Consider the following 23,893-nt stretch of genomic DNA (forward strand, 5'->3'; position numbering starts at 1 on the left):
AATAAGATTGAATTTACTACCCATTTATAATAGCATTAGTGAGGCATACGATGCAAGAAAGCAAGCTTATGCAGCATCGGCCAAAAAAAAAAAAACCTCCCATCTCATCCCTCCATTCGTTCCAAACGTCTGTCCAGCTCAGCCTTAAATTTATTTAGGCTATTAGCTTCCACAACAAAAGATGGAAGCCTGCTTCACCAATCAACTACCCACTGGCCAAAGGCAAATTTCTGCACATCTATTCTACAACTATCTTTCCTCAATTTGAAACTGTCCCCCCCCCCCTCAGGTTCTTAGTCTGAGCAAGATGAAGAATCCCATCAGCATTCAGCTTGCTCAACATTCAAGGCCTTATACACCTCAATCAGATCACTCACAGGTGCCTACTCTCCAGGCACTGCTATTTGCAGAACTTAAGCCTTTCTTGGTAAGAGCACCCCTTTGTTCCCCTCACTAATCTTGTTGCCCTTCTTTGTACTCGTTCTAGCAACTCTACATCTTTCCTAAAATGAGGCCTCCAGACCTGTACACAGTACTCTAGGTGTAGCCTGACCATTGCCTTGTATATGGGATTATCACCTCCCTGTCCCTGCTAGCAAAATTCCTATATATAATTGACAAGACTCCATGACTTGCCCTGGCAGCCCATCTGCACTGCTCAGCAAACTTCATATTTGGCTGCACAATTACCCCCAGGTCTTTTTCACTTTCCACTTCCCTGAGTGTAGTAGTACCACCCAGTTGGTACATCTCTCTTTGGTTATTGCTACCCATATGCAGTACTTTGCATTTGTCAATGTTAAACTTATCCCAACTTATTTAGATCCAGTTGGAGTAGCATACTGTCATTACTGTAACTCTGCCAACCTTTGTATCATCTGCAAACTTGGACATTAAACCTGATATACCTTCATCAATATCATTGATAAATATGCAAAACAACAATGGGCCCAACACCGAACCCTGGGGAACTCTACTTAATAACATTTATCCATGAAGATCAGTGTCCATTGATTACCACTCTCTGTTGTCTCCCACTAAACCAACCCTTTATCCATTGTAGCAGCTTACCTTTGATGCCATATCTCTCCAATTTGTACAGCAGTCTTCCATGTGCAACAGTATCAAAAGCTTTCCTGAAATCCAAGTACATGATATTGAAATTATTTTTGGCATTCAGTTCCTTTGTGACCATATCACAGTAACCAATCAAATTGGTCAGACAAGACCTCCCTTTGACAAACCCATGCTTTGTCTTAACTATTACTGCAGTCTTGTCTAGATGATCCTGCAATACTTCTTTAACCAGTGATTCCATTATTTTCCCCACAAGACAAGTTAAACTAACAGGTCTGTAGTTACTTGTGTCACCTTTTGAACCTCCTTTGTGAATTGGTGATACATTTGCACACCTCCACCAGTCCATGGGGACCTCCACTGAGTCCAAGGAAGCGCTCATAATTATGGCTAAGGGTTTGCTTACTTCCTTTGCTGCCTCCTTTAATATAACTGGATAGATCCCATCCACCCCAGGTGCCTTCCCTATGTTTAACTTCAACAGTGTCTCCTCCACTTTGCTCTCAGTTATTACAAAATCACTTAGCTCCCTGTTAGTGTTTGTTAAACTTCTGGCACTCCCCTCATTGAATAACTCTTCATGTGTGAATGTAGATGCAAAATACTCATTCAGTTTATCAGCTAACTGAGCATGATCATCAATAGTCAACCCATCTATGTTAAGTGGTCCAATCTGATTCATCCCTTTCCTTCTAGAGTTTACAATGATTGCACTAGCAGTAAAGCTCAATAAACCAGAAACTGCAAATTGCTTTTACTGTTTCATGGTAGTGACCTCAAGAAATATGCTTTAGAAAAATATCACAAAAGCATTCAAAATTGATTCTTATAACCGGATGTATGATAATGATGAAAGTGTAGTGCATTTTAATGATTTGAATTCTGATTCTATAAAGCAGCTGATTCTGATAACCAGCGATCATGTTAACCGGAACCTATTTATTTCACTTTACGATGGGCTTACAGATTGTCTCCGACCGGACCACGGTTCTTCCTTTCAGCCAATAGCAGTGTTTGTAAAAGTGTTGGCTGTGTGTTTTGTTTTTGCATTTTTTGTGTTGTGCTTATTTGATATAAATTTACTGTATTGAATTTGTGTACATTCAACATTGTGTAAACTGATAATGTGGTTCCTAAAGAGTGCAGTAAGAAGAAATTTTCAACTTCCGAGGTCTTGAAACGAATTACCAAAAAACATTGTATTAATATCATAAAGCAGGGGTGTATTATCTAGGGATAGTTTTATTGCATACAATTATGCTCTATAGTTACTACATTCAGCAGGAAGAGACAGCTATTAAGAAGGTAGAAGAAATTGCTGCAGTATCTACAGCTTTAATTTGTTTTGGTTGTTTTGGAGCCATCAGTATAAATATGTAGTTTCTTCTAAAGTGTGGGCTTCATGTAGCTGCCGAAAGTTGTTGTTTGGCAAGGAATCTTTTCCTCATCTCATAAAGAAATTATCAAAAAGAGGTGAGAATTGAATCCAGGGAAGTTGAGGAGTAGCAATGTCTTCAAGGATATGCTGAAAATCAACGTTCCAACTGAGCATGGGCTCTTGCAATCGAAGACCCACAGGGCAGTTTTCATTAGGTTTATTGCAGTACAGTAAGACAATTGCTTTTTTAACACTCTTGCTATGTCTTCAGTTTTCAGGTACATCTATAACAGTACATCTAAAAACTCTAGGTGCATTATCAATACTAAGTGCCAGATAATTTTTTAAATGATTCCACATGCTTTCAGGTTGTTCAGAAGATGTCCAATGTCCTGTGGAGTCGCCTTTTTCTATGTATTTTTGGATTTTTTACAACATAAGGAAAAATAATGCATTTTTTTTTTTTTAAATTTACATTGTATTTCGTTGATAATACGACATAGAATGAACTTCGTACCAAAAAAGTACAATAAAACGGTTGAACATTACAAAGAACAAGCTTTATTATCCCAGGTTTCTATTATGCAACGTATACCAGCACACCTGACAACCAATTAATTCACTAATGAAAATCAGAAATTCACAATTTTTTTTTAAAAATTCAAAAAACTATGGACAGAGAAAGTCTTTGTAACCAACTATATTATGGCAGTCAGAGAAGAGGTCAAATAAAATATACAAGATCTCCATTGTAAATCCTGAGAGTTGGCAGCTATACCAATGGTATTCACAGACTAATGTTTTTAGCCGAGTAGTATACGGTCTGGTGTTGGGCTACCCCTTCCTTACTCATTTTTTTTAATATTAATGATAATGATGTAGGTATTTCAATTCAAATTTAATGTCCAAGATTGCTGTTGATACAAAATTGGAAGAGTGGTTAATGAAATTAGAGCATGCTACTTCAAGAAACCTCATTAGCAAGAATGTAATCTACTAGAATAGCTGTACAGAACAGCAACAAGATTAGTTAGTGGCACAAAAGGGTAGTTTTACAAAGAAAGACCTGAGTTTATGATCCTTGAGATCAATGAAGTTTTCAGAGGTGCCATGGACAACAAATTCATTTCACAAGAATGAAAATGCTCCATTCAGGATTCAACCAATCAATTAATTCCTTCAAAGGAGGATTTTTTTGGATGGATCTAGCTATCCCCATTCTAGAATCTTCCATGAGCTAAGACCTGCTCTCTTGTATAGAAGTGGAATTAAATACCAAGATGGCTTTATAAACTTCATGAGAGTTGTCTGGCTATCGTAGCCGAGTGGTGAGGAGCGAGAGTGCATAGCATGCGTTCCTTGAGTGGACCGGGGTTCAAGCCCGTGACTACTAAATACGATAAATATATTTGTATTGACGATTTATTGTAAACTCTACTGACTTGGTTGTCGTGCCGGAGTATAAACAGGAAATTTATTATCTGGCATTATCATGCTCCCTTATTATCTGAATTATGGAGAAATGGCCCCTCAAGTTTTGGGTGGTCATTATTATGATTACTATGATTCATGAAAATGGAAACATATTTCTTTTCAAATTCAATATAACTGAGTCTTATGATAATATTCTTTGACTAAAGATGTGCTAGAATTCAATAAGTACATATTTTTCTTGATATCTCAGATTTATGGTTTTAACTTAACTTTTGATTAACAGTGCATCTTGAACTCTTAACTAATTTTCTGCATAAAAAATTACCGCTAACCTGGAAAATGAATCAGACATATAATCCACCTCTTTGTCATCAAAATCCCCTTCATCACTTTCTTCTACAGCTTCATCATCAGAGTCCTTCTCTTTCTTACTGTTTTTCTTCTTACCTTTCTTTTTATCATCATCATCTTTGTCACTCTCTTGCTTCTCACCTTCTTCTGATTCATCTGAATCCATTAACCAGTCATCCATATCTGATATTTTCTGCAATGTAAAAATGAAATGCTACAAACATTATAACAAGTTAATGTATACAGTGTGCTACATATCAGGCAAATTTGATTTTTTTTTTTTTTATTAAACTGAATTTTTTTATTTTCTACGATAAACAGAAGTGAAAAGTAAATACAGTTACCTCCTTATCAATTAATTATTAAGATTATTTAATATTAATTACTTATTACCAAAATTACTTATTAATTATTAAGATTAATAAGACTTTATAGAACACTTAATAAAACTCTATAGTTTTAGGTTCTCTAAACTATAGAGTTTTATTAAGTGTTCTATAAAGCTGTTTAATTACAACTGTATAACACAGGTAGTTCCCGATTTTACAAGTTCATTTGCTTCTAGTGTGTGCTCATGCAAATGTTAAAGAATGTTTATTCTTCATCATCATCATTGACTAAATGCAAACTCGTTGATAGTTAGTCACTTGTTGATGGCTCTTTAACAGTCATTCTGGGCACATGTTTGCTTATAATTTCATATTTTGTTTCCAGTGTTATTTCTTTTCGCTGGTTCTTTTTATTAACATCACTCTTTTTCTCTGTAGTATTACTTTGTTTTGGCATAGTAATACTACAGAATATATTAATACTGTATTCTTGGTGAGTACCGAGGGCATACTGTATTAATACTGTATTTTGGCATACTGTATTAATAAATTTGAAATAAGACAAGGCAGCGAAAATGAAGAGCAACACAACCACTCTTTGTAACATCAGCATGGTAACTGCTTTATGTTATGTAGTTTCATGCCAGTAAGACACTCTCATCTGCCAGCCAAACAAACAAATTCACACACAGTAGTACTGTATTGTATAGCTAAGCATGTGGTTTTAAATGCCATATTTATGAATGTTTGGAATTTATTTATTGCAATTAATGTTCATATTTTCGATTTTGTTGATATTTGATACTTGAAAAAAAAAAAAAAAAAAAACCTCAAACCCAAGAACTCAAAGCAAAAACAGGTAATGCCTGTATTTATTACACCTCCCACGTACTCTTTTTTTTTGAAATCCCTTTTCTCTCTGTATAATATGCATCTCTTCACAAGTGACACCACATTCATACGTCTTATATAATATATGCAAAGTGTGCACAAAATGTCTAAACCTAACAATACTGCATTAAAAACTACATTTAATCTAGGAATTTCATTTTTACATACAAACTGTACAGAAAAAAAATAATCTATATAATATTAGTTTAAACACACCATGGACAACTCTTAAACAAAAAACTACTGGACTGTCATGTCTGCAATACCAGGGTACCTGCCCGCCCACCCACCAATGAAAGGCCAACAAGCCTTGAAACAGTGCCGTCTGGGTGGGAGTGGTGGTGGTGCTCACCAAGAATAAGTAACAACAGTCTTCTCTTTTAGTGAAGCATTACTTATTCGAGGTAGTGCAATAAATGGCAACTCATGAAGGAAGAGCACAATACGAGATACAGATAAAATTATGCATTTCACACTACTAACAGTTTTTTTTAAGAGTTGTTTATGGTGTGTTTACACCAATATTATACAGATTATTATACTCTTAAAGATATATATGATGCTTTGTTGCATTTAATTTTACTTAGAAAAAAATAAATATAATAATAATAATAATTGTTGATTTCCATTTGTCTGAATTTAATGAAATATGAAATAGCAAATTTCATTAGAATTGGATCTGACACCTTTTAAAAGGCTGAAATGTAAAGTGTCATAAAAATCCTTCCATTGGGGGTTAAGTTGTTACATGCAGATGAACATGAAGATGCTTAGCATATATATATATATATATATATATATATATATATATGCTAAGCACACTGCTTTTTTTGTAAAAAAATAGGTGCCGGTACTCATTATTTGCTATCAGGAAAAATTGAAAAAAGGATATGAAAAGTACTCTAAAAATTTTTTTCCCCCTGATTAGTAGTAATGTTTTTGGAATAAGAACAACAAATTTAGTATATTAACACAGTTTATATTAAGCTTAAATTTATTATTCAAGTATATAAAAAAAAAGTAAAATGTGAGTAAAATAAGTAAATAAACTGGTCAACTACTGAGTGCCGGGCACTCAAGATGAAGGGTCCATAGTCATTAATGGTCATTAGTGTAGTATCTCAAATAGAGAGCTTTATGGTAACTGAAAAAAGTTTCTTCCCCGGCTTGGCCTAAAATTGAGGAACTAACAAAAACATCTGAGTCTTTCCAGTTGTTGTAAATGATAAGGGTGGAAGAAGCGACTCAGACTTCTTTCTGGAGAAGCAATTAAAGTCTTGGGGAAGAAGCGACTGGCAGGTGAGGGCTGTGCAAGACTCCATGCAGGTGCCTCCCCACCACCACCACTGCCGCAACACTGGCTCTCTGAGTACCTCCTAGCCAGGACAACTCCGACTTTGAAAATTGTTAAAAAATACTTCTCGTCACAAAATTTATAAATGGCCTTTATACAATTATTAACTAACCATTTAGCTATCTTTTTGTCATCAAAAGGAGGGTTACTTAGTACAAAGAAGCACACTATCAAAGTGCAATAAAAAATTTTGTTTTTTTTAATTTTAACACAAAAAGTAAATGATAGATTTCAATCAGAATAGTTTTCCCTTGATAAGCATCGAATAACGCAAAACTAATGTGATTTCTAAATTTTTAGCTCCATTAGCAATGGAAATAGAAGGGGGGAACATGAAAATTACTCGCATTATCCTGTCTGGCGCTGCCATTTTTAATTTTAAAATTATATTTTAAACCTACTCGTTGAGCTCTTTCCAATGATGTATGATAAGCTATAGATTGTCAAATTTTTTTTACCCCCATATTTCTCAAACAAATTTTTGTCAACAACGATCAATATGGCATTATGTTGGCTCACATGATGTACAAACCCATGCAAAATTTCAAGTCAATAGGTTGAGTGGTTCCAGAGATACAATGCTGTAACAGACAGACGGATAGACAGACAACCGAGTGACATTATAGACAACCGAGTGACATTATAGACAACCGAGTGACATTATAGACAACCGAGTGACATTATAAGTGTCCTTCGTTAATCTACTGACCCTAAAAATAAGTAAAAATAAATAAAATAAGTAAAAATAATTTCATAATGAAGTTTTGTAGAATATCGAAATTTTTCTTAAGTTCTCATCTGACACCCTATGCAGACTTCTTTTCTTCCTCTTTGTGTGTCTCTTGCTGAATGACGTTTACAAAGCAGCCACGAATCAACATATTTTGCTGGATTGAAGCAGGTCAGCAGTGAGCCGACAATTTTAAGAAACAGTAGTGAAGAAACTGTTTTTGTCATCAACGAAGCTCTGGTTGGGCTGGCAATCAGATTCATTTGTGAAAATCCTTGTTCACATTCACTCAATGAAATTGGTATCGTACTCAAATGCTTCAATTCTTCCGAAACTATCTTTTCAATTAGGTATTCCCGAAATCCACGAATTGTATCGCTTTCATTTAACTGTAACCTAATTGACAATTTTCTAACTTCATTTTCAAATGCCAACAATTCATGTTTATAAGGTTTAATATCTTCATTGTCCTCGTTTTCTTTCTCTCATCATCGGTATTGTCACTAGTTCTTAAATTTGAATTTTTTTCTTTTCTCTTTCTTTGTTTTTTTTGAAACTGTCCGAAATGTCAGTGTCATTCGGATATTCAGGTACTGTGACCATATAAACAGAGATAGGGATAATTTACAAAAAATGTGGATAACGCACTTCCACAAAACAACAGATGATTATTTGTCAGGGTAAAAGAAAATCATGCTCTCCTAATTGTCGAACGGGGCGCTTACAGTTGATTCACAGTAGTGTCCAACCTACAGCCCACCCGGAAAGTGAACTAAAACAGCATTTTAAATATTTTTAATTATCAAATCATTTTCTCATTAAATGTTTTGTTCAGCAAATGTAATTGTGTATTGTACTTAATAAAATTTTCGAATATTTTCAATTTTACTTTTACATGCAACAAGATATGGAAAATGTAACATAAACATATCATAACGAAATCTAACTTTGAATTTTTTTTGAATATGGCCCCTACGGGAAAAGTTTGGACACCATTGCAGTAGAAGGTGGACCAGAGCCCATTGGGAATACCCCTTGATCTGCTCACTGTTGACCAGCAAGACTTCTCCATATGTGGGACAAGTGGTTGGACAGGTTTTGCCAGGTACTACTAAGTTGTAGAATGGTAATCCCTTTAGCTATCTTAATTTGCGCAGTAGCACTAATTGCCTAAAGGCAAGAAATGCGAACAATGCATACCGAGTTAATTCTCTCCTAATCCGTTAGCTATATGAAAATTTTCTTCTCTCAAAGGAAAGTATTTTAAATGTAACTTCCAAGGGGAATTCAAAATGATTTGTTATAAAAAGACTTCGTTAAACAGAGGTCCAACTGAATAATTTAGAATTATAAAAATGGTTATACAGTTTTATATAGAAAATATCTTAACAATAGACAGTGAAAAATGCAAATTTAGTTAAATAATTTTAAGCTTATTTGAATAGTAGGTAAACATGTAAAAAAAATTTATGGAATATTACAAATTTTGGAGTGCACTGCATCCAAATGTAATTGTTAATAAACGTGCCGGTGTGCCGTACCGTTACATACTGTCCCAAGAAAAAGCACTATATATGTATGAGGTGCCTAAACATGTACTGACAGTTAGATTAAACAAATTAACAAGTATTGTACTGCCATTTCAATTAAAATATATATTATCTGATTAAAATTTACATTATTAATATAAGCTGCTAGCTAAAGACAATGATATATGAGGTCTGTTCAAAAAAGTAAGAATTATGCTTGTTGTTCAAGGCTGAGACAATGGAGGTCTAGAGGCACTCCATTTTCTCATGAAAACATGATTACTTACCCATCTCATCTTTATCTCCATGTAAGCTTATCTCCATAAGTAAGCTTATCCATAGCAGCAATTTGACTCCAATGCCACACTGCTTCAATTTGTGCAGCAGTCTTCCATGTGCAACAGTATCAAAGGCCTTCCTAAGATCCAAATATATGATATCAAAGTTATTCTTTGCATCCAGTTCCTTTATGACTACATCATAGTATCCAATCAAGACTTCCCCTAAACAAACCCATGCTGTGTCCGAGCTATAACTGAAGTCTTGTCTAGATGCTCCTGCAATGCTTCTTTAAGCAGTGCCTCCATTAATTTCCCTGGAACAGAAGTTAAACTAACAGGTCTGTAATTACATTTTGCTGCCTCCTTTAATATAACTGGATAGATTTCATCCACCCCAGGTGCCTTTCTTATGTTTATCTTCAACAATTTCTCCTCCACTTTACTCTCAGTTATTACAAGATTATCTAGCTTATTGCCAGAGCTGAATACACCTCGGGCATTCCCCTCGCTGAATAACTCATGTGTGAATGTCAATGCAAAATATTCATTTAGTTTGTTAGCTACCTGAGCAGGATCATCAACAGTTGAACCATCGATATCAAGTGGACTAATCTGATTCATAACCTTCCTTCTAGAGTTTACATAAGTAAAGAACTCTTTGCTGTTTTTTTTTTGCATCCTTTGCCAAAGATTTCTCGTAATCTGCCTTCGCTGCCTAACCTGCTTTGTAACTTGGTTACAGACCAGCTTATATCTATCATAGGCTTCTGAGTCATATGTTAATTTACATGTATCCCATGCATTTTTCTTTTCTGTCACATGTCTAATTAGTTCATCTGACATCCATTTAGGCCTAAATCTTGAACAATATTTCTTTGTTGGTATGAAAAGTCTAGTAGCTTCCAAGATTCTTTGAATGCTTCCCATTTTGAATTTGCTGTTGGTAACATCATCAGTTTGTCCCACCGTATAGAATTTAAATACTGTCTCAGACCACCATAGTCACCTTTATGAAAGCAAAAACCCTTCCCTTTACCCTTGATGGTAGTTACTTCGAGTAAATCCCACTTCAGCACACTGTGATCACTGTCACCTAGTGGTTCCTTTATCTGCAAATTCTTGATGCATGAAGTATCACTACTGATAATCAGATCAAGAGTATTGCTCCATCAAGTTACCTCCCGAACGTGCTGCTGTAGAAAACAATCATCCAATAAATCCACAAAAGCCTTGCTAGTGTGTGAGTGACCAATCCACAAACTCCAGTCAATCTCTGGGAAATTAAAATCCCCCATTATAAGACACTCTGATTTACTGGCCCACTATTTCTCTGCACAATTGCTCATTACACTGATCAGATTCATTTGGCCTATAACACACACCTACTCTCATTTTTCCTTTCCCAGTGCTTATGTCACACGAAACAGACTCAACATTGCACTGTCCACCAACTTCAATTGGATGCACTTCCTTAGATTTTATGTGTTTCTTAACTAACAGCATAACCCCTCCTCCCTCCCTTTCTGTCCCGTCTATCCTTTCTGTACACATTGTACTCCCCAAATTCCAGTCCTGCACTGCTTATGTCTGTGTGACACCATGTCTCTGATATTCCAACTATCTGCCTTTGATGTCTTGACTAGCACTTCAAGCTCATCGAATTTATTAACTATACTCCTAGCACTGGTGTACATGCAAGTATACATGCACCTTTTTCTACTCTTAGTTACCCTAACACAGCCCATGTATTTACTTGTTCCACTATGACTGCATATCATATGGATTAACTGCATATACACCCATGTATTTACTTGTTCCACTATGACTGCATATCGTATGGATTAACTGCCATAATCCATATGATATGAAATGGATTTGTATGCCGTATCTGATTAACCAAATAATATATGTATGCCAGATCTGATTAACCAATTAATATATGTATGCCATATCTGATTAACAAATTTAAAAATTCCCTCAGGAAAAATCAAAAACTTTAAACTGAACTCACAAATTCTTTATTAGAGCCACTTTGCTTCTTTTTCTTTCTTCCTTGAGACTTCTGCTCTTCCTCTATCTGTCCATCATCTTCATTTTTCAATCTCTTTTTAAACATAATTGAAAAAAAGTTCATCACTTTATCCCTCCTGGAAATGTTAAAAATTTGTTAAAAATGGAACATTAAGTTACAAACTGTTAAGTCTGATTATAATTAAAACTAAAGTTGCTAACTATCAATTTTTTATATTTAAATTTAGTTTATTATTATTATTTTATAATTAAATTTTAATTTTAATTTAAAAATATAAATTCTAAAAAGAAAATTCCACAAAAATCGAACTTTAGTTCCTTGGTAACATGAAGAAACTAAGAAATAAATAATGAAAGGAATCCTTTTCTTGATAGCAATCAAGGAAAGGATTCATAATCAAGACAGCATATATTAATGATTGATAGCATAGGATTCTTCAAGAAGAGGATTTTTTTTTTTTTTTTTTTTTCATAGTAACTGCTTGCTTGAGGTTTTTCTGAAGTCATGTAAAGTATTGTAAAACAAATTTTGATAGCATATGTCAGGGTTTCCCAGTGTGGTCCGCAGCCCAGTACCGATCTGCGAAAAGAAAATACTGGTCCATGAACAACTTTTTGAAATATACCTATATAGAACTATAAGAAAATTTCCTGAAAAAATGAAAATGTAATAAAATACCAAATACCTAGTTATACTAAAAATAAATTTAATGCTTTTATAATTTATTAAATTTATATCTATGATGCCTCCGGATGACTCTTTTTAACAAAAAAAAAAGTGGCTGATGCGCTCATCAATTTTATTATGCCATGTAATTAGCACATAATTACATCTTGCATCTGAGGTGACGGACTGCCTGTGCCGCTGAGTAATAAGATAGCTTACTACTCTGCGGTTATCTTACTCAGTGGCCTGTGCCATCTCTAACTTATGAACCATGCCACAGTCATCAACAGTCAGTAAGAAAATGACAAGCAGAGTGTACGTGCCTATTCACGTGTCTTATTTCTTTTCACCACTGTTGCTTATGAAGTGATAAATATAATACATAGTATTATACATTTTTTTTTTTAAATAAAGATTTATATATATAAAACATCCTGTCATTTTTAATACAGATAAGTGGATGAAGAAATGTCCACCTAACAAGTCAAGTGATGTGCAGCCTAGTACAAGTAGAGATAATGGAAATAATATTAATAAACCCCCTGGCAATGGGCAGATTGACAGCATGGAAAAGAAATCCAAAACCTCTTGGACAAGGAAGTATTACAAAGATTATTTAAAATTTGGTTTTATTTGCTATAACCAAATGCCACTGTGCATTATTTGTTTTGAAACATTGTCAGATGAATGCATGAAACCGTCGAAACTGAAATGGCACTTAGATTGTGTGCATCCAGAATACTCAAATAAGCCAAAGGAATTTTTCATTAATAAGAAAAATCAATATATTTTATCTAGAAAAAGTTTTGTAAAGACAGTTTCCGTGAGATGTTGCAACGAAGACTTGGTTATGGCTTCATATGAAGTTGCAAAACTAATCAGCGGGACAGGATACCGTCATAATACTGGTGAAAAAGTTAATATTTCCGGCAGTAAAAGTAATTACATCTCACCTTTATAAAAAGAAAGAAAATCAGCTGCATTTACTCTCCTTATCAAATAATACAGTGAAGCGTAGAATTGTGAAAATGGCAAATTGGTGCTTGAGGTTGTCACAGACATTCTCTCAGATATGTCAGACAAGCTGCACTTGTTACCTGAGAGTCTAAAACACTGATGGAACTGATATTTGGGTGACACTCAAGTCAAGTGGACCCAATTTCGGCAAAGTCCGGACGGTCTGTGACAGCCAAATCCTCTGCTTGCACCTTCAAAATGGTGGGACTGTTAGTAATCCTGGGTATAACCTCCATGCACAAGTACATGGTGGGTGACCACCCAGGTGTGAACCACAAGGAGGAATGCTGCCCCTCTATGTTACCAGGCAGTACTAGGTGGTAGATGACTCTCATCAACCGGTGCAATACCACCACTCTGCTTATTGGAGGCTTGAAGGGGTGGAACCCATGTTTAGTCTCTAGAGCTAAGTTCCGGTCAACCCTTCCCTATCTCTTCCATCATGCAGTATGATTGATGACTTTTGAGGTTATGATGAACATCGTGGCGAGATCCAATATTCCTTACTTTTGAGGGTACAGCTCTAAAACGGTGTTCGCAGGCCAGCTGCTAGTTAGTACACCGTACCGAACCGATTGGTAACTCTCTAGGAGGCTTCCGGATCAGCTGGTGTATAATCTTGCTACTCTACTCTGCCAGATAGTGACTGGAGGGAGTCTGAGTAGTATGTATGCGGGGAGCATTGTCGAGGCCATGTTATGTCAAGGATCTGGGTATATTCTTACCACGTATACGCCCTATCCAAAAATTTCATTACTTCATACAGCATGTCCCACCCACTTTTTCTTACTATTGAATACACCATGAATTGTCAAAATAATAGAGCAAGCTTATCTGCAAAAAGATCTAAACCTCCCAAGAACTTCTTAATTCATTTCACAAATATAAGTGGTCTCAATTCTAATCTTAACGATGTCCATTTCCACTTGCAGTCTGCCAAACCCCATGTACTTTTTCTGACAGAATCTCAGTTATCGGTTGATTCAACTACTGCTCATCTCAGATGCCCAAATTATTCGCTGTATGATTCCTTTCGCCTCAAAGGTGGTACTTGTGCATATGTCCATTCCGATATTCCCTGTCAGAGACTTGACAATTTGGAATCTTCTCTCTTTGATCTTCTCTGGCTTAAAATCTCTCTCTCTATCATTGTGTAAAATTCATCTGGTGTCTCTACCGTTCTCCCTACTTAACCAATCACTTGGAGCTTTATGACTTCCTCTCTTTGCAACTTGACTTTCTCCAGTCCAGTTTTCCTAACAGTGAGGTAATTTCCCTTGGCGATTTTAATGTTCACAACTCCAGCTGGCTTCCGTTTTCTAGTCACACTGACCCAGCTGGTCGAGATGCTGAGGCTTTTGCAATTACTAATGACCTTGCACAGATTGTTCATTTACCTACAAGAATACCAGACAATTCTAATCATACAGCCAACATGCTTGATCTTTTTTCTCACAAACAACCCTTCTAAGTACATGGTCAAAGTGAGAGGTCCTTTAGGCACTTCAGATCACAAAAATGGTGATTGTCTCTTCTCCAATGGAGCCTTTATCTCATGGCTATTCCCAACCTTGTGTTGTTTAGCATTACAAGAATGAAAAATGGGATGACCTGGGAAATTTCTTTTCTTCTTTTCCTTGGTTGGATTACTGTTTCAAAACTTCTGATGTCAATGTTTGCTCAGATCATGTCAGTGAAATTATTCTTGCAGGAATGGAATCCTTTATCCCACACTCCACATTAAAATCTCATCCTTTATCTAAACCTTGGTTTTCCAATAAATGTGCTAAGGCTGTTCAAGAGAAGAATGTTACATATCATAATTGGCTTGTTTCTAATCCTTCAGTTTCATTTTCTGCCTACACCAAAGCTCACAACAATTATAAAGCAGTTATTAATCAGTCCAAACTAGAGTTTGAACAGGCTAAGAGCAGAAAACTTGCTTCTTGCCCTAATCATAGCCGAGCATTCTGGTCCCTTGCCAAAGCTATTGGCCACAACTTTTACCCATCTCTGCTCCCACCTCTATCCAAACCAGATGGTTCTGTTGTCACTTCAGCCAAGGATAAAGCTGACCTGCTAGCATCCCATTTTTCTTCCAACTCATATATTAATGATCTTGGTAAAACACCTCCCACCATTCCTAACACGCTCCATTCGATGCCTCCTGTGGTCTTCCGTCAAAAGGATGTCAAAAGAATTTTGACAAATCTTGATGCTAAGAAAGCTCCAGGTGCCGATGGTATTTCTCCACTTGTTCTCAAAACCTGTGCTCCAGAACTTACTCCTATTCTTTGCCGCCTTTTTTTCACTTTCTTATTCCAAAAGTGTTTTTCCTTCTGCTTGGAAATTTGCCCATATCCATCTAGCCAGTTCCTAAAAAGGGTGACAAATCCCTCCCATCCAATTATAGTCCCATTGCAATTACTTCTACTCTTTCTAAAGTAATGGAGAAATCAATTAACCACCAACTCTTAAACTACCTAGAAACCTTCCATCTGATCAACGATCGCCAGTATGGATTTCGTCAGTGTCGATCCACTGGTGATGTTCTGGCTATGTTACCTATTTATGGACTAATTCAATGGAAAGGTTCGGTGAAACACAAGTAGTTGCTCTTGACATCTCAAAGGCTTTCGATCATGTTTGGCCTAAAGGTCTTCTAAACAAGCTTCCATCTTATGGTTTGTCAACTGTGTTTAGTAATTGTTTATCTAGTTTTCTCTCTGATCGCTCACTGAAGGTGATGGTAGATGGCTCTCTATCTTCTAACTTCTCCACTAATGCCGGTGTCCCCCAAGGTTCAGTTCTTTCCCCCCACTCTTTTCCTCTTGTATATTAATGACCTTCTTCCATTGACTGGAAATCCTATCCATAGCTTTGCCGATGATAGCACATTGCATTCCATTTTCCATTTTGAGAAACCTTGCCCTGTTCAATCAGCTTCAACTTCTCGAAAATCGCTACCAATTCCTTAAATGCTGATCTTCAGGTAATTCTCCAGTGGGGCAAAGACAACTTAGTTGATTTCAACCCTTCTAAAACTCAGTCTTGTCTTATATCTCGCAAAAAGATTCTTCTGCTCCTATGCTTATCTTCAGTGACACTGCGATTTCTAGGCAAAATGATATATCTCTTTTGGGGATTACCCTGACTTCTAATCTCTCTTGGCACAAGTACATTACAAATATTACTTATTCTGCATCTAAAAAACTTTGTTTTCTCTTTCGCTCTCAGCATTACTTTTCTTCCAGACAGCTGCTCACTCTGTATAAATCGCAAATCCGCCCTGCCATGGAATATTGTTCCCACACCTGGGGTGTTGCCCCCAAACCTCTCTCAGGCTTCTTGATTCCATTCAGAAGAGGGCAGTTAGGTTAATTAATGATTCATCTCTAACAGAGTCTCTCCACTCCCTTTCTCATAGACGTACTGTTTCTGCTGCATGCCTCTTCTACAGATACTTCCATGGGCACTGTTCTTCTGAATTGTCTTCTATAATTCCCTCTTTCAGAACAGTCTGAACACGTGCTGCCACCAGCCGACATCCATTTACTGTCCAACTTCAAACCCACAGAACCAACTTTTCATCTTCCTCATTTATTCATTCAACTGCCGTTTTCTGGAACAACCTTCCTTCATACGTATTTCCTGAACAGAAGTTCAAGTCCAATGTCAACAAATATCTTCTTTCGCCTTCTCAACCTCCAACCCAAGCACGGTACTAAGTACTATAGGTTCTAATACCTCTCGTGTTTGGGGTTTACATAAAAAAAAAAAAAAATACTGAAGAAACTCTTCATAAAGCGCATTCAAAGGCTGTCATTTTTTTTCTTTACAAGTGGATGAAGGTACAGACATAGCAGATAATGCCAATTAAATGTGCTTTGTAAGGTATGATTTTAAGGACACCATCAGTGAAGATTTTTTGTTTGGTAAACCCCTACCAACAAGAACAATGGCTGAAGAACTTATTGTTGTTGTTGTTGTTGTGGGGGTTTTATGGTGCATAAGCTGCTTTGGCTATAATGCGCCTATTTCTTTACTGTAATAATATATGAGAATTTCTTGTCATGTCAGAAAAGGCAGAAATCAGAAATGACTAAAAACTCCAATTTTGTTCAGAAAGTTAAAATTTTCAGGAATATTTGCATTGTCACCAATGACATTCTCTAGAGTTATTGGTTTCCGAAGGTTAACCAAAGATAGCAGGGTTGTATTTCTGTCTTGTTTATAATATGGGCATCCAATAAGAATGTGTTTCACAGTCAAATTTAGAGAACAATGTGGACACTGTGATGGATCATCTCCTGTGAGTAAATGAAGGTGAGTCAAATGGGTATGGCCTATTCTTGATCTTGAAAGGAGTACTTCTGAACGGACACTGGAACGTCAAATTCTAGGATCATGTTTAAATTGAAAAAGTTTGTTATTTGTTTGAGAGCGCCAGAGTGCTGTCCATTCTGTTAGGCATGCACCACGAATGATTTGTGGATAGTCTGATGCTGGAACAGGGATATTGGTTAAATCTAAGGTAGTTAGATTTTTTGCAGCTTTATCAGCAAGTTCATTACTAGAAATTCCAGAATCCAGCAGAAGGTGATCAGTTGGCGGTGCTCTTCAATCTGCGGTAATAATCTTCTAATTTCATTTAGAAAAGGGTGAACTTTATCTGTGGAGTTAGATAATGCCATAATTGAACTGAGAGAGTCAGTGTAAATAACAAATTTTAATGAGCAATCAGAACAGAGATTTTCTAAGGCTAGTTTAATTGAGAAGATACTGAATTCAGGTGGAAGGGATGCTGAAATAGTGGTATTTAGGAACACTGCTGCTGATCCAACGTTTGAATTAGATTTAGAGCCATCTGTATAAATTGGAGAAAAGTCAAAATATCTGCGAGTGTGACTTGCATGAAGTTGTTTCGTATTTGATCCTTGAAGAACATTTTTTCCCCACTGGCAAAGGTAAGTGTCACAGGTGGGTAGAGGAGTACGAGTCTGAAGAACTTATGGTTGCATTGTAGTATTCACAGAGAAGTATTAGCTGTAAAAAAAAAAAAAAAAAAAAAGAAAAAAAAAAAGTCTTTGCTTTTGAATACAGCTATTCAAGAATGTGTCAAATTTGTTAACTATATAAAAGCCCGTCCCTTCAATTTCAGAATCTTTACTGCTTTATGCAAAGAATTAGGAAGCGTTAAATTTATTTAAGCTATCAACTTCCACAACAACAGATGGAAGTTTGTTCCCAGCAATCAACTACCCATCTGTTGTTGTGAAAGTTGATAGCTTAAATAAATTTAAGGCTGAATTAGACAAACATTTGGAGTGACCGAATGGGTGAAATGGGAAGGTTTTTTTTTTTTTTTTCCTTCTTTTGGCTGATGTTGTAGAAGCTTGCTTTCTTTCATCATATGCCTCAAATAATGCTAATTTCACTATGTAATAGATGTTCATAATCGCTTCCTAATTCTTTGCATAAAGCAGTAGATTCTGGAATTGAAGGAATGGGCTTTTATATAGTTAACAAATTCGATGGTTATCAAGAGGGAATGTACTGAAATGACTAATCGAAATGAAGAATGAGTACTTATTGTTTTGGAGCAACATCCTCCATCAGCAAAGGACACAATATTCGAATTTAAAGACAGGTTTAATGATTTAATTGGACAATTGGATAAATTGTAGGATTCCTTAAGGTACCAATTTAATTGCCTTAATAAATAGTAGCAATAGCTTAATTTTCAGTACTTACCTTATAAGGTAAGTACTGAAAATTAAACTATTGCTACTATTTATTAAGTGATTTTAATTGGTTAATTAATGTGTCCTACTTATTTGACTTATGTGAAGGTGTCCCCCTACTTATGTGAAATCAAACTTTCAAGAATATTTTCCTCAATTGACAGCAGTAAAATGTGGATTCGAAACCCATTTAATTTTAATGTGGAAGAATTCTAATTATTGATTCTGTCATGTAAAACAGCATTAAAAGACCGCTTCAATCAGGTCTCATTAATAAATTTTTGGCTAAGTTGCCATGAAGAATATAAGCATTTATCAGAAAAAGCACTGAAATTTCTTATGCCATTCCTAACAACTTACAAATATGAAACCGGATTCTCAACATTAGTTTTTTAAGAAACAAACGCCAGAGCAGACTGGATGTTGAGCCAGATTTGAGAATCAAGTTGACATCTTTCTCCCACTGATTTAAAATGACTATGTGATGGAAAACAGGATCACCCTACTCATTAAATAAATATTTATTTGCCCAAAAACAGACTCAAAAATATGTCAATTTTATGTAAACTTTTGATAATAAACAAAGAAATGAATTACCTATCTTTTATTTATATTTACTGATATTAATAAGTACCTAAGTGCATTATTACTGGTATGTTAAATGCCCTAATGGTAGTGTCATTATTTCCTGAACCTACAAGTATAATTACTGAAAATACATTAATTTATAGCTATAGGTGGGCGGCAAAAAAAAAAAAAAAAAAAAAAATCTGCAAACACAGGTCCATGCTTGAAAAGTTTGGGAAACCCTGTCATATGTTAAAATAAACTAACAAATAAGATGTTATACGGGGTAGTACAGCTAAAAGAACAATGTTTATATATTTAAAGATATGCTTAAAGAACTATTTTTATTCTTACTTACAGCAATATCACTAACAGTACAGTACATATTCCATTAGGATTACAACATTACAGAAAGTTCTGTATTTGGTGTCCCTTCAGGGAAAGACATGTCAAGCTCTATGCAGCATTTTCAGCACCATACTGCTTTTCTCTCTCTCTCTCTCTCTCTCTCTCTCTCTCTCTCTCTCTCTCTCTCTCTCTCTCTCTCTCTCTCTCTCTCTCTCTCTCTCTCTCTCTCTCTCTCAGAAATGATAGCAGCTGCAGCAACCTGTCCTTTGACTGATTCCGACAATGACTATGTGTCTGCTATTTTTAGCTTTTTAAAATCAGCAAACCTTTTTACTCATATTTAAAAAATATACCTTGTTACTGTTACTTGTTTATTGATATTTGTCTTTTACAGTTTATACTTGTTTTTATACCTTGCCTTAGTGACCTAATTCATTAGGCCACTGAAAATTTCTTTTTTATGACCAGTTTTGGCATATTATAGCCTTAGTTGCTAATGCGTCAATAAAACCGAACCAACCATCTTTGACTGATAAACTGTACTGCAATACTGGAGTATTCCTAAATTAACAGTTACACATACTCAATTCATGCAACTGTAGTAACCAGTATCCTGCTGTAATGGTGTGGCCTAAACCAAATACCACATGCACAGCAACAATCTCATGATATAGATGGTGGCATCATCCATGGAGGCAACACATCTCTTAGTGATAACACAAACACCTCAAATATGTCTGGCCTGTATTGTTCAGTGGTGACTGTCTAAAATTAAAAAAAAAAAAAAAAAGATGTGGACTTATGACATAATAACCCAAAAAACAACACACCATAAATCAATTTCATGACTGCCTAATAAAATATTAAACTAGCAGATTGGAAACCAACTATTAGCTCCAGTTTTGCAGCCAAATAAAATAAACATGCTTTAGATATAAAAAATAGCAATGGATTCACTAGTCCAGTAACTTCATTACTGCATCAATCCACACACTTGTAAAAATAAAGCAAGCATAATTTAGAAATTGTGCTTGCTTATTTCTAAACTAATGAAACACTGCATTCTAGATAAGCGCAGGTCAGTCTTTGGAGATTTTGCACCACCCATTCTCAAATATCTTGGACCACCATGAACACAAATTTTAGGTACAGTAATACCCCGAAGTTACGCGATAGGTGGGTCCGACGAAAATCGCGTAAGTCGAATTCGCGTAAGTCGGGGTACAACTTTGCATATAAATACATATAAATTTTGCTTAATTGGGACCAAGGACTAACAAAATTTTGCTTAATTGGGACCAAGGACTAACAAAAACACTAGTTTAGAAGAAAAATATTAATAAAATTGCAGTTCTTTATACATATTAATACAAAATATGTATTAAAAAAACAAATGACTTACGTTAAAAAGTTATTTCGATGTCGATGGCTTCATAAAATCTAACAAATTCGTCTGACGACACAGGGCGTTCTTTTTTTCACGCAGAATTTCTTCGTAGAAAGCTAATAATTTTTTTATTCCTTGCTTTGTAGCTATAACGCGTTCTTCGTTGGAGTCTGTTTTCTAAAATTTTTAAGCCCTTTACAATTGAGCCCTTTTCAATTTTCAACCTCTCAAGTTTGCAATTGTCATGTGCTTTTCGCCGTTGCTTCGTTCAGGCCTGTAGCATGTGCAATATCACATGGTCTTTCATTTCGCTCAAAGCGTTTCACAATTTCATATTTTTTCTCTATCGACAGAGGCGGACTGGCCATAAGCCTTACCGGGGAAACCTCGGTGGGCCAGTGTGATTTTGGCCATAAACCATAGTATGAGGCCACTATAAATTTTCCCGGGTAAGAATTTTTGATCCAGTCCGCCTCTGTTTATCGATAATTGCTTTTCTTTTTCTCTCTGAATCTGCAGTGTCTTCACCAGGACGCTTCCTTTTCACACCTTTTTAATTAAGTATTTTACTCATTTTTAGGGAATAAAGCACAATTACAAAACGAGGAGGCACGCTTGATACGCATAAACAAAGCTGCGCGCATGTAGCAACTGAATAAACAACACCATAAAGGCAGAGATACGCTATTAACACCTCACATTTCTAGGGGTTACTACCATAAAACAATAAAAATCCAGTTGCGTTTCTGCTAGTGAAATCTGTTATAAACTGGTAGTAAACTCGATCTAATTGCACTTGCGATTATACCGATAGCTGGAATTGTGTTGGTTTTTACGTTATTATGGTGAAATGTGTTTCCCCTTCACTGATATAAAAAACATAAAAGCAGCAAAGTTGAATTTTGTTCATCTTTCGCTCTCATTCTCCGCCGTCGCACCGTATATCGATAACATATGAAAAACGACCTTGAAGATAGTGGGTGGCAGCGTTGCCAAACGAAAAAATCAAGAACCGCGTAACTCCGAGTTCGCGTAAGTCGGGGTAGCGTAAGTCGGGGTATTACTGTATATATGCTTTTTTTTTTTTTTTTTTTTTAAATTAATCCTGTTGCACAAAATTTTATAATCAGTTTCTATAGAATAACTAACATGAATTAACAGAGTAATTAACATGAATTAACAGTTTTCTAGTATTCTGTATTAACAGAATACTAAACTTCTCCCTGAATTGCTTTTGTTTCAAAGATTATGAATCAGTACAGTGTGACGACAAGCACTCACTGCTCCACAGGGAGACATTCTTCATTCATGTGAATATCACTGTGCCTGTCACAGCACCTCCATCCCTGTTCAAAGATTCTTTTAAAATTATACATACTAACCTCATAAAGTGGCTTTTAGCTGAGCCACCATACAGTAAGGTAAAAAAGTAGATACTTGCTCCATGTGAAGGAAAGAATTATTTATTCCTCAGAAGTATTAGCATATAACTAGAAACTACAATAAAACTGAATGCACAAGAGAGTGGCAATTAGAAGAAACAGTCTATAAACTACAATCAAATAGCTGAATGCCTCCATACTTAAATTCTGAGTCTTTCTCAACAATAACAAAAAAATAAAATAAAACAAAATAAATAAAGTAAGGAAAAAAAATCATTTAAAAGATAAGATATTCTGTGATGTATATAAGATATGCAAAAATATAAACAATCAAAGAAAATTCCCAAACAAATGAGTCAACTGTTGGAAAATTTATTACAGTTGCATAACTCCTCTTAAGGATTCTTAATACTCTTTTGTAGAATTCTTAAGAATATTCTAATTTTGTAGCATCTCTATCTTTGCACTTGCTGTTACAGTCCCATGCAAACAGAGAAATAAAATATGAAGAGACAGGTTCACGTCTGACAGCTAAGTGTCTAAAAATTTTCTGCACTGTAACCACTCCATGAGCATAAAATTTTTCCAAAAGCAAGGAATCTGTTACTTGTTGGTAACAGGTTCCTTGCCAGAAGGGGAAAAAAAATTGCAATTCAGAGAACAGGAGATTTTCTTGGAAGAGACAATACTGATGGGTTATGCTTTTGGTTAAAGATTTCAAAACAGAACAACCAGTTGTCGGGTTAATACTCAATCAATATGGTACATAAACAGTGGAAAAACAAAAATAGGAGTAGGAGCATGTTACAGGTCAAATGACTGTATAAGTGATGAGAGTGATGAGAGTGACGAGTAACTATTGTGACATGGTGTTTCTGGATGTACTTTTAGTGCTAATTCTAAAAAATCAAACCAGTCTTACCTATCACATAACTTTTTTACAAACTACTTTTCTTAGATAATGCCAAATACATTATGTTACATTTACAGTAACTATACTGTGGCAGAACAAAGCCAGTAAGTAACATCATTTGTGATATATCATGCACATTTTGGAACTAAATCAAGTGACAAAAATAAAAGTTGAGCCCCATAAAGTGTACCATACATATGTGGAAGGCTTGCAATTGTGGAATTGTGGTTAAAAGAAAGCCATGACATTTGCCACTATCATGGCATGGAGAGAAACTCTGGATCATATTAATGACTGCTATTTTTGGTCCAGATGTGTATTAGGTTAAAATACAAAGAACAAGCAGGGCATAGCATATCCTAACATTTCTTTAACTGTAAGGTCAGTACCCAATGGACCTGAACTACTGTTATTACCTCCACCAGTTGTTCTTTAACATATGCCATCAGATTCTAAATCTGACGGCCACAGCAATTTACACAA

General features: G+C 35.6%; 1 protein-coding gene across 1 annotated transcript in view; it reads right to left on the reverse strand.

The window, feature by feature from the left end:
* Positions 1-23,893, reverse strand: part of TfIIFalpha (transcription factor IIFalpha) — a 175,224-nt gene that overhangs the window by 84,581 nt on the left and 66,750 nt on the right. Inside the window, exons 6-7 of the mRNA XM_090386086.1 lie at positions 11,366-11,501; positions 4,222-4,433 (exon numbers count right to left, since the gene is read on the reverse strand). Coding sequence (XP_090242212.1) covers positions 4,222-4,433; positions 11,366-11,501 — 348 coding nt within the window. The remainder of the gene's footprint in view (positions 1-4,221; positions 4,434-11,365; positions 11,502-23,893) is intronic.

This window comes from Mastigoproctus giganteus, chromosome 12 (genome assembly GCF_048544385.1).
Source record: "Mastigoproctus giganteus isolate SK-2022 chromosome 12, ASM4854438v1, whole genome shotgun sequence".
NCBI classification, from domain to species: Eukaryota; Metazoa; Arthropoda; class Arachnida; order Uropygi; family Thelyphonidae; genus Mastigoproctus; species Mastigoproctus giganteus.